The sequence below is a fragment of the Geotrypetes seraphini genome, chromosome 7 (genome assembly GCF_902459505.1).
Source record: "Geotrypetes seraphini chromosome 7, aGeoSer1.1, whole genome shotgun sequence".
NCBI classification, from domain to species: domain Eukaryota; kingdom Metazoa; phylum Chordata; class Amphibia; order Gymnophiona; family Dermophiidae; genus Geotrypetes; species Geotrypetes seraphini.
Window position 1 is genome coordinate 95,046,803 of NC_047090.1, and position 12,711 is coordinate 95,059,513.

General features: G+C 42.7%; 1 protein-coding gene across 1 annotated transcript; it reads right to left on the reverse strand.

Moving 5' to 3' along the window:
• Positions 1–799: 799 nt before the first annotated feature.
• GPX2 (glutathione peroxidase 2) lies at positions 800–8,345 on the reverse strand. The gene is made up of 2 exons (XM_033953040.1): positions 8,078–8,345; positions 800–1,567 (listed from the first exon to the last, which is right to left on the reverse strand). Exons 1-2 carry the CDS (start codon positions 8,297–8,299, stop codon positions 1,217–1,219), a joined length of 573 nt encoding a protein of 190 aa, XP_033808931.1. The 5' UTR covers positions 8,300–8,345; the 3' UTR covers positions 800–1,216.
• Positions 8,346–12,711: the final 4,366 nt, after the last annotated feature.

A 12,711-nucleotide genomic window follows, 5' to 3' on the forward strand; every position in this document is an offset into this window, starting at 1 on the left:
TTCAGTACTGGCCAGTTAACAGAAACCAAAGATAGTCCTGCTATTTATGTGGCCCGATTTGGCTGCTAAATCGGCTGGTCGGTGCTGAATATTAGCGGTTATCGCACGATATAGCCAGTTAGCTTTTTTGCTGGTGTGAATATTCAGTGGCGATAACTATTTATCTCACACTGAATATTCACAGTTAAGCGCCATTTCTGGGTCAGTCAAATAGCTTTGAATATCGGGGGAGAGTAAGTTTTACCATTTTGTAGATTACCTTTTAAAATGAGTACTATATAATACAGGCCGCAGAGCAGTACTTCTCAGGGTTTGCACCTATACCTCCCTACCCTCTTTAGCTTTCTAAAAATGATAAAAACTGATCCCCAGTCCCCTGTTAAATTTTGAGAACTGCTGCATTAAAGTACCTCTGAACTGTCTATACCAGTGGTTCCCAAACCCTGTCCTGAAGGACCCCCAGCCATTCGGGTTTTCAAGATATCCCTAATGAATATGCATGAGAGAGAGATTTGCATACCTGTCACTTCCATTATGTGCAAATCTCTCTCATGTATATTCATTAGGGATATCTTGAAAACCCGACTCGCTGGGGGATCCCTCAGGACAGGGTTTGGGAACCACTGGTCTATACTATGGAAGAACCAGGTTTCTCTTTTATCAACTAGGTCATACATTAGGGGCTCCTTTTACAAAGGTGCACTAGTAGTTTTAGCGCGCACGCTAGCTGCTACCACCTCCTTTTAAGCAGGCGTTAATTTTTTGGCTAGCGTGCGCTAATCCTGTGCGTGCACTAAAAATGCTAGCGCACCTTTGTAAAAGGAGCCCTAGATGTTACTTTAATTCATTTCTTGTGCCCATATTTTTTTTTTCAAGACAAAGTAAGCATTAAATTTCAAAATTAAAAAATATATATTTCTGTTCTTTTGATAACTAATGAAAGAATGTGGGTGAATACGTTTTTAAAACCATGACTCATTATTTTTCTCAAGTACTTTAGCAAGAATGTGAGCCTTTGGGACAGTCAGGGAACTCTAAGTACTTTCTCTTCATCTTAATTAATCTTACTTATTGCATTTCTTCTGTTTCTACTGTAAACCGCTTAGAACCTCACGGTACAGCGGTATATAAGAAATAAAATTATTATTATTATTAATCAGCACTGCAGACAGCTTAAAGCTCTTCTCATTATAGACAAACTCACATTACATTGATTTTATTTGGTAAGCTTTAAGAGTCTCTGGATGTCAGGTTCGATGTTAATTGTCTGGAAGTTCCTGCTGTAGCGCTTGAATGGTTCTCCCTCTGGCCCAATTAGGAACTTCTCAAAGTTCCAGGAAATGTCGGATCGGCGCACTGGACTCCAGATAATACACTTGGGGTCTGTAATAAGTGAGATGGGATCATCATCTGGGGCAGGGAGCTTCTCCTTCAGGTAAGCAAAGACAGGGTGAGTGTCTTTCCCATTCACATCACACTTTTGAAAGAGGGTGAAATTGGGCTGAAAGCCGTGACCTGGGCGGACATATTTCAGTGAATTCGGGATCTCTTCATTCGTGCAGTTTTCCTGCAGGTTGAAAAACACAGAAATTGTTTTGGATTAGGTATAGTGCACTTTGTAAGCTTAAGTCTTTGAATTTTTCTAAAATGGTATTGCTTAGGTTATTCAAAACCAGCTAATCTCACAAAGTACAGATATTGGTTAAAGAGTCACTGGATTATCCCCAGCTTTATTTTGTAAAGGTTTGATATCATTTTTCATCCATTGAGAGGCTGTTCTACTTATTCACCATTTTAAGCATGAGGAAATACTTTTACACTACTTCGACTTTACTCATTACTTTTACACTACTCCAGCTTTACTCACTACTCCAGCAGTCAAAACCTCCTCTTGCATATCATCCAAACCCCCTATTCTAACACTTCCTTTTCATTTAAACATCCATTCCTCTTCCAATGATTCTGTTGAGGTGCTTGCATGTCTGCATCATCCCCCAAATTCTATAAAAAGTGTTAAAATTGTGTGCACAAATTTGGCATATATCCAATTTGTGCACACAATTTAGCTCCAAAAACTGAGAACTCAACAAACAATTATTGGTGCCAATTGGATTTCATTAAATTGTATGTAAGTAAATTTAGGTGTGGGATCCACAAGTCCAAAAACAGGAGGAGGAGGATCAGGGGCTTTTCAGGGGTATTCTCTAAACAGCACCTTAATTTAAGTGCCAGTAGGCACCCTAATGGCGCCTAAGTCCAAAATACTGTTTAAAATGGTACTTAGAAGAAATTTCAAGGCACCTACCAGCGCCTTAAAAAAAAAAAAAAAATACACACACCAGAATCATGCCTCCAGAGCCTACCGGCACCTAACACCACTGCAGACATGGCTAATGCCGGAAGTGGTGTTAGGCATCGGTAGGCACGATTCACGTCCAAGGTAGGCACCAGAAATGTAGACCTTGAAAACCCTGGCCTACATTTCCGACGCCTACCTTTACCAAAGGTACGATTCTCTAAATGGCACCGTCACATGATTGATACACAATCGGCAGCTGCTTTTAAGTTAGCCATCGACAACGGTGCCATTTAGAGAATCCAGGCCTAAGCACTATAAAAGGTGTGTAACTGAGCGCTTTTTATAGAATAGCATGCAGTATATTTTTTAAGCACCATATATACAGTAGAATCTAGTCCCATATGCACTCTAAGGTAATAATTCTGAAAAATGGCCTAGTTTCAGGTGGCTAGAATACTGGGCGTTGTGAATATTTTGGCAACTATACGAAAACGCATCATTTCTATTCTATAAATCGGCTGTGGAGTCGGCAGATAACTCTTTCAACTCCAAATCCTCTGTTTCTGGTACCCATAACTCCGACTCCACAGCCCTGCTATAAATACATACCAAGATGCAATGGGGTGGGCTGAACACAATTACACACATACTAGTCCAGGGTTAGGCAATTCCGGTCCTCGAGAGCCAGAGCCATGTCAGGTTTTGAGGATATCCACATGAATATGTATGAGATGGCTTTGCATGCACTGCGTCCTTGAGATGCAAATCTATCTTATGCATATTTATAGTGGATATCCTGAAAACCTGACCTGGCTCCGGCTCTTGAGGACCGGAATTGCTTACCCCTGTACTAGTCGGTATTCAGCTGGCATTGGTCAGCATTTTTTAAAACACTGATCTTTACCTGCTAAATTAGTCCCAGATATTCAATGCTGGGCCTTCTATGGGCACTGGCAATTAATATTTGCGTCTTATTGAAGCTGGCTGCTGGAATCTATATAGAGCCTGGCTGATATTCAGCTAGAACTCTATAAGATCTTTTGTCTTGGTGCCAGCTGAATATTGACTAGGCCCACATGTGTGGAATATGTTTCAAGTTTATTCAAGTATTTGATTAAACGCTTATCCAAAGATACCAAGCGATTTACAAAATATTTTAAAATAACATAGAGACAAATAGTTTTGATGAAATTAGATGTACATGACTAATTAACGGATATTCTTGGATTAACTGGCTCACCAGAGCCTTGAGAAACAATAGGAAGGGGGGGAGAAATACAATTTTTTTTAAAGAAAAGGAACACTGAAGGTAAGTACAAAAGGGAGTAGGAAAGGTTAAGAGTAATAGACAGAAGAAAAAAATAATTGTGGACACTGTTCTAGTAGATAAGTGTCACATTTTGAGCACTATTAAAGTAGAATGGTATCTATCATGTTGTCAGCTAAAGGCATCTTTAAAAAGAAAACACTTTAGACTGTATATCCTCCCTCAGCAAGTCTGTATCCTGAATCAGAGTCTGAGATAGGGGAGACCAGAAACTCTGATCTTTTTTTTTTCAATTAGTAACAGTGCATTACATATGAAGCTGAACATATAACAAATCAAGAAAAGTACTTTCAACGTACATATAATTGAAAGTAATATTTTCCCCCTGATCTTCTAATAAAGAAACGATTTGGGTCTCCCACGCTAAAGACCCTCTAACACAGGGGTAGGGAACTCTGGTCCTCGAGAGCTGCATTCCAGTCGGGTTTTCAGGATTTCCCCAATGAATATGCATGAGATCTATTTGCATGCACTGCTTTCAATTTATATTCATTGTGAAAATCCTGAAAATCCGACTGGAATACGGCTCTCGAGGAGCGGAGTTCCCTACCCTTGCTCTAACACAAGCTACAGATCCTCTTATCTAAGATTCTAAGGCCAGCAAGCTTCTGACCTTGGCCTGAATTTAAAAAAACTGGTGCCTAAAAAAAACAAAACAAAAGTGCAGCCATTTACACCAACTAAAGTGTGGTGCAAATCTTCACACCTAACTATGCATGTAAATTCAAGGAACAAACCAGATCCACCCATGACCCTCCCATCTCCATGCCCTTTTTTGAACCCATAAGTAAAATTTAGGCTCATATCCTGCTCCTAAATTTAGAAGTGTACATTTCAATTAAAACCAATTAGCATTCGTAATTGCTTATTATGATCCCAATTATTTGTGCTAATTGGCTTGTTATTCAATTAAATTGTGTGTGCAATTTTTAAAGCTCTCATGGAATTTTGTAGAAAATGGTACCTGTTCAGCTGAACTCATCCTATGCGATGCAATCTGAATTGGAGCCATTTTGACAAGGGGGGTCGAGATCAGAAACTCTCTGGTCTGGTGGAGGAGGGGAGGGCTTGGGTCAGTGTCACTAGTCAATGGGTGCAAACTCAAAAGGATCTATGGGCTAGGTGTCCTGGGGCAGAAGCTCTGTATAAGGGATCCAAATGTCAGGATCTGAGGTTGCTGGGCTGGAATTCTAAGACCAAAGTGTTCCAGTTATCAAATTTAATTTAACCTATAACTCTAAAGTTAAAATGGATGGGGGAAGAGGTCAGAAAGGCAAGCTACTCCTGCTTGGAGGTGGGAAAGGCCAGGCCCAATCTATACAGCCAATTTCTGTTTCGTTTGAAACCTAATGGTGAATTTTGGTTTCAGGTAACCCCTCCATCCCCCCATACAACCCCCCCCCCCACACACACACACATTTTTGGTTACCCTGTATTAAACAACTGAAGAAACCAAGGTTCAGGCAGGGTAGACAAAGAAGAGAGCATTGGCAGAAGGAGGAGGAAGAGACCTGTCTGAGGAGAGAGTGAGAAACTTGAAAGGCAAAAAAGATCATGGGACACGTCAAGAATAAAAAACCACATAGACCTGGACAAAGAGAAGTTGTACTGTAGGATCATGAAATGGTTAACTGTTGTTTAAAATATTGCTCTGGCCTACATAGCTGAAAACAGTGTACAATCTACTGACCTCATCTGCCTAAAATGTATGTCCCTACCTTACCACATTGTAAGCTAAATAAATAAGAGTTTGAGCCATGATGTGCCCTACCCTCCTGTACATGTAACATTTAGAACTGTAAGATTTAGATAAGCAGAGAAATGAGCTAGTTTCCTATAGGACTATAAGTTGTATCCCTGAACCTATCATAAGTGCTGGCTTAGGACCAATAATAATTGTAGAAAGTTATAGAAGTAACAAATGAAAATTGTAGTTTTTGCATATATTAGTTTGCGTATGCTTAGTGAAAAGGGCATAAAAGTCCATGCATTTCCTGATTCTAACACTCTAGTACAGTGTTTTTCAACCAGGGCAGTACCACCAGTCTAGGGAGAGGGGCGGTCCGCCCCACGTGGACAGGAGAGAGCTGGACGGGGGACCCGCGGAGTTCAATACATCTCGAGCCGCGAGGCTCGTCTTCTGTTCCTGCCTGCCCTGCAGCTAACATATAGCCGATCGCAAGCGTTCCCCGATGTCAGTGCTGACGTCGGAGGGAGGGCTTAAGCAAAGCCTGCCCTCCGACGTCAGCGCTGACGTCGGAGAATACTTCCGTTCGGCTATTTGTGCGCGTTAGGGCAGGCAGGAAGCAGAAGACAAGCCTCGCGGCTTGAGCTTCGTTTTGCTGAGAAAGTTGCAAAGATGGGCTGGGAGGCAAACACGGAACACAAAAGGGGGGAGGGAGTGCGTTTTGGACACAAGGCATGAACTTGTGAGAGAGGAAGGGAGGGAAAGAGATGCTGAGGTGGGGGAGGGAATGGGTTTTTGGACACAGAAGAAATGGACTTGGGAGAGAGGAAGGGAGGGAAAGAGATGCTGAGGTGGGGGAGGGAATGCGTTTTTGGACACAGAAGAAATGGACTTGGGAGAGAGGAAGGGAGGGAAAGAGATGCTGAGGTGGGGGAGGGAATGAGTGTTTGGACACAGAAGGCATGGACTTTGGAGAGAGGAAGGGAGGGAAAGAGATGGTTGTGTACACGGGGAATAGAAGAAAGGAGAATTTTTGGTCATAGGGAGGGAGTGAGGTACAGATAGTGGCATACCAGGGTGGGGGGGGGGGGGCGGTCTGCCCCACCCCGGGTTTACGTCCCAAGGGGGTGCACAGCTGGCCACCCTCCAGTGTTGTCCCTAGGCCGGCAAACTGCGGCTCTTTAGCCATTGAGTGCCACCGCCGCCAATGGTGTTGTTGGCGGTGGCAGCATTATAAAATACTTTCTTTGTGTTTATTTGATTCCTATTCAAGAGAATTACTTTATATATAGTCAATATAGGCACAGAGTTAAATTTTTTAAACATTTTCTAATGGTGGTGTGCCTCGTGATTTTTTTCATGAAACAAGTGTGCCTTTGCCCAAAAAAGATTGAAAAACACTGCTCTAGTAGGCAGGCTGTCAACTGCACTAGAGTCCAGCATGCTGTAATAAACCTCTTGTACTTTCTTCACGCCTCTGACTTTGTGTGTCCAAGTGACCTTTTAGTACCGATGACTGAAAACTTAAGGAGATAAATTTAGGGAGAGGTGTAGTAGGGTAGGATAAGGAAAAGGAAGCAGGTTTTACAATGCAACAGAATGGAAGTCAAAGTATGAAAAGTAGTTGAAGAAATTTAGATGACAATTTGAGAATATGGAAAGAAAAAAAACCCACATAAAATGGAATAAAGAGGCATTAAACTTGAAAAGTGACTTTTTTTCTCCGATTCTCAGGGAGCATGTTTTTACTAGTACAAGCAACTTGCAAGAACCATGAAGCATGTTGAGAGAGAGATGGATATTAGAATTCTACTGATATATATATATTACATTGCAAAAACAAATTGGAGGACACAATCAAATAAAAATTAGAATCCTTTGACCTGGGTAAAATAATCTTTCTTCAAATGCAGGATATCTGACTACTCTGTCTCGGATTACATCCAAATGTTATGCGAGATCATTCAAAGATATATTCCTTAGATTGCGCAAAAATAATAATAATAACAATCACTCCTTATTTGGAAGGTATGTTATATGAGTTAGGTTCCTCATAGTGAAACAAAGGAGCCTGCAAGCTTATTTGTTCAATGAGCTTTGTTTTGCTCTGCAATATAGGGCTCCTTTTACAAAGCCACGGTAGCGGTTTAACACACGTAATAGCGCGCGTTAAACCGCCGGCCGCCCTTGCCTATACATGCCGCCTCTTGAGCAGGCGGTAGTTTTTCGGCTAGCGCGTGATGAAAAGTCTCGTGCGCTGAAGCCGCTAACGCAGCTTCGTAAAAGGAGCCCGTAATAATGAAACGACGGTGAACTCGTTATCTATCTAAAATATTGTCCTTCAAAGTAGTTTATTACTAGTAAATCATTGCCTACTGTAAAGTGTCATAAAAATCTTGATTTTTCCAGAAGTGAACTTTATCAGAAACGTGATCACATGGCATTTGTAGAGGTGGTCAGAACACTTGATGGAGGGGGAGGGGGAGGGGGGGATCCCCACTTCCTGGTGCTGAGTCTGTTCCTGGTATCAGATTCCTGGAGTTTATAGAATTTGCTAGACATCCGGGTCGAGCTGATTTTGAAATCTACGTCAAAACAACGTCGCCGTATTAATCATTTTGAAAGACGAACGTTTAAAGTTGAATGCTGAGATTAACCTATTTTTGGAGAGAAAAAAAAAAAAAAAAACCTGCCTCTTTTAAAAGATTAAAGCGCGTAAAACGAAAAATTGCGTCTAAGTTGGTCGGCTGAGCTGGTTACTTACTTGATGGCCGAACTGGTTGCAAGGGAAACCCAACACCACAAACCGCCGAGGATATTTGCTCTGCAGCTCGCTCAGTTGGGTGTAATCCCTGGTCGTCGTGCCTCAGAGGGAAGCGACGTTTTCAATCAACACGACTTTTCCTCGGTAGAGGTTGAAATCCACAGCCTCCCCTTCCAAATTGGTAGCCTTGAGGTCGTAGAAGCTCTTTGCTAGGTGAGCCATCGCTGCTGGAGGCAGAGGCAGAGGCAGAATGCTTCCTGGAGGCACAAATTACCTGTTTAAAGCTGTTCCCTGGAAGTCACGTGACTCACAGGGTGGGGCCTTAATGAGGTGACTTTGCAGAAAACTGATACCCTTGTGTTAGCATTCGATACCATTCCTGGACAAAAAAAGCAAACTCCAGATGAGAGAGCATTTTAGGCATAATGTGACATGTACAAGGTCACTGGTGAGATATGTAGAATATACATTACTGATGTACAATGCTGATTTTGATGCCTGCAGGTAAAAAGGAAGTGGAGCCAAGAAAGGCTCGAGTGGGCCAGAAGCAGTTGGAGAAGAGGGGATGGATTAGGGCGGTGTATCGCAAACTGTGTGTCGCGGCAGATTCCAGGTGTACCCCGAGACTCCAGTAAAGGGGAGAGGTGCCGGTTGACTGCTTGCAGGACATGTCTCTAGTGGCGAGAGGCACATCCTGTAGTCAGTCGGCCCTGACAACTCTCCTCCTCACCGGCGTCTCTCCTTTCCCCGCACCTCCTCTCCAGGATCCCCCCCCCCCCAGCGAAGTGGCAGGTTCAGGGCCGCCACACATGCGTGGATGTCGATGTGATGATGTCATGCTTGCGCATGATGTCATTCCATCGATGTCCACAAACCTCTGGAGGCCTTCCGGATGGGGCACCAGATTTAGTGTGCCGCCGCACCGAAAAGTTTGTGGGACACTGGATTAGGGATTACTGTAATAATAATAATAATTTTATTCTTATATACCGCCACACCACATAGTTCTAGGTGGTTCACATCAAGAAGAACTGTACAGTCAGTACTTACAGTATAGTCTGATCTCATTATTCACGCCACTGTGGTTCCCAAAAATGTTCATAAGCCACAAAATCATGAATAAGGAAATGCTGAGTCTATGGGAATCCCAGTAAACATCAAGTTACCACCAGAATTGGAGAAATTCAACACACAAGTTCCTCAGAATGCCACACCAGATATACGTGTGGTAGCCGTCCTCATAGGAACATAGTAATGTGTGAATATGTTATTTTATAACTCCGTTGGATGTATCAGCTTAATACAATGTATCCCCATGGTCTAAATCTGACCAGTGATTGGGTAACAACGGCCTTATGACTCATTCTGCTTTCTTCCTGGTTTTTGTCCCATACATTTAGCTTAATACGTCCTATCAGCTGTTTATTGGTCACTACGGGGTCACATGATCTGGGGGTTTTGGTTTATTAAGGCCACCTTCATGCCGCGGCCATTTTACAAACCCGGCATCTTTAACAAGGATTTAGCATCTTGCTAAGATTTTGAACTGCTCTGGTAAGACACTCAGTAACTGTTTAGCTTTAAAATCTTGTTTCACTGGGGGGGTTTTATCGTTTAACAACATTTTTTATTTTCTTGTAGCTCTCCCTATCCCCGACCCTGATGAAATTATGAAACGCGTCGGTGGGGATTGAGGCAGACCCAGTTTCACAAAGCTAAGTATTTATTGCCTTTGCAGTAACTCTTAAAAAATGACCATTATATAACTTATTAAAGCACTTGCACTTTATAAGCGTTATGAAACGTTATAAAATAACATATTCACACATTAATATGTTCCTATGAGGACGGCTACCACACGTATATCTGGTGTGGCATTCTGAGGAACTTGTGTGTTGAATTTCTCCAATTCAGGTGGTAACTTGATGTTTACTGAGATTTCAGGATTGTCTTTTGTGTGCACATTTAGACTTTGAGTCTATGGGAAAACAGAGGTTAGGTTGCAGCAGAATACACTTTGCCTCAAAACCGTGGAAAGTGAACAATGGAACCTATTGGGAAAATAGGGTTAGGTTCTTGCATGGGACATTACTTGGAGTACTTGTAAATGCTTGTAATTCACTCTCTGGATGGTTGTAATTCACTATCTGAATGCAAACACCAGACAATGAAGTGAAAGTAAAAGCAAATAAGCTGTTTTTGAAAGAAAAGGTCCATGAATACATAAGCACAGCTGTGCAAATGGGGAATATAAGTCACAATAGATGCAACCATGGATATGCAAATTCGCATATTGGAAATGTGTGAATAATGAGAACGGACTGTAACTGTTCTCTGCTTTGCTCCAGGCTCACAAACTACCCTCCTCTTCCCTGCAGGCTGCTTGAAGGTGGTAGAGCAAAATGCCCTCGTTTTTCTGGTGTCTGGCAATAAGTGGTGGAGCTGCATTCCAAGCCGTTTCCCCACAAATGAAGCTCTGGTACACTGCACATTTTTTGTTCTTTGGTAACACTAGAACATTGGTCAATGTCACTATGAGAGAAACAGTTTAATCTTCCATTGAAATGATATGGTGCAAGGGGATATTTCTGAGAGAGGTGGGCAGAGAGGGGAAGCATCTTTGGCAATACTTTTGAAAGAGGTAAATTATGTATTTAAAAAATGAAAGGATATTTGACCAACCAAAGAATACCTATCAAAGTATTTTACTAGACAACATGATCTAGAAAACAAATGCTAGTCTTTAGAGTGGTGCTTCTACCTAAACAAGGTTTAAATAATTCAGTTAGTATCCAGTCCAGTAGCTTACTGGCAGTGCTGTGCAGGTGTCATGTGCAAGCTCCTACGCTAAGTATCTGCTGGGCTGGCTCAAGTGACTGTAATGTCCTGAGCCAACATTTGCATTGCCCCCCCTACTCAAGATCTGGTAGCTCTTCTCTACTTCAATCACCCCCCCTCCAAAATAACTGGTAATAAGGGGTACCAAAATCCCAGTCCCCAATCTCTCCCTCCCCTCCCCTGCCTGCAGGGGAAAGGGAAAGAGAGGGAGAGATGCTGGACTGGGACCGAGGAAAGGAATTGTGGGCATTGCTCAAGAGTGACACCTAGTGTCTGGATTCTGGGCTCACGAGTGCAGGATTCCAGAAGGATCTCTAGAGCATTGCTCCCTTCCAAAGGACTATCTGTATATACTAGATAAGTTAGGAGGGGAGGGGGGGGAGGACATTATAAAATAGGTGGAAATCCCTTGGTAGCTGCAAATGAAGGCTGATGGTGCCAAGATCCCAGCCCTGGTTCCAAGTGAGCTGGTCACAGAAAGAAACAGGAGAACGCTGACAGATTAAAAAATAAAATAAAAATCAGTAGCTATGAAAAAGGAAATTAATTAAATATGCATGTTTCTGCATGGGAGCCCAGACAAATACACAGAGAGTCAGAAGGGTGAGAGCCATAGAAGAAGAGGCATAAAGCCCAGGACCTGCCCCCCCCCCACCAAAAAAAAAAAGGCTATTAGCAATAGAGCAACACAATAGATCCTCTGCCCCCACTTTCCACTGCACTGGCATAGTAAGGGGGATGAACCTCCCCAGACACTGTCTTGATTTGGGTGCTGGCACCTCTTTTCCCTCTGTCCATACCTCTCCCTCCCATACCTTTTCAAATTTTTGCCAGCTACAAACAGCATCTCTTACCCTCTGCTCACACCAGCCTCATCCCTCTCTGTTCATTTAGCAGGTAAGAGATGCTTCTTGCAGGCAGCAAAGATTTGAAGAGATATGGGTGGGAGGGGAGGAACATGAGGGACGGTGCAATTTGGGAGGATGCATGGTGCGGGAAGGTTACATTGGGGATGGGGGGAGCACACAGCACAACAGTGCCAGGAGGAGTGCAGGGGCCACACTGTTTGGCAATGCCAGGTGTCTCCGCTCTGGGTTCAAACTTTCCTTGCCACCCCACTGTTCCCCTACTCTAACGGAATGAAAAAAGTGGAAAATCACTGGACTAAATGTATAGCCCTCGATGGAGACTGCCCCAACTTTGTTGGTTGGGCTGAGAACTTTTCAGTGGCCCCTCATACTCTGGGGGCCTAAGTGGACCCATGATATCCCTAGAACCTCCCAAGTATAGCTTCAGAATTTGGAGGTAGAATCAATTCCCACTCATTGCTGACTTCTTGCTGCCATCCTGGAAATGACAATGCCTAATTCTGAGTGGTACATGAGGATGCACCATGCAGGGCCAGTCTGCCAAATAAGGGTATGATTGCCTTATATGGCAGATATGAGCTTCAGTACTGACTATATCAAAGTCACAGTGAGAACTACAAAGTGTTTCTCTACAAACCCTCTGTCAAACAAAAACTTGCTACATGAATCGATAAATCTTAAGGGTGTGAGATCAATAATTACAGCTGAAGACGATGAATTACAGACAGAAAAGTTCACAGCGAGCATAGAAAAAAAAAGACATTTGAACATTCTGTAAGAGAGAGCTGGAAACAGTTACTCCTTCTGTTGCTAAGCCTTGCTGTAAGCAGAGACATTATCTTGGTACAACTCTCCACACCGAGTAACAGGTTTAATTTTGTGTGGGTAGTTTTGCCAAAATAATTCTGAAAGTGTACTTAAATATAC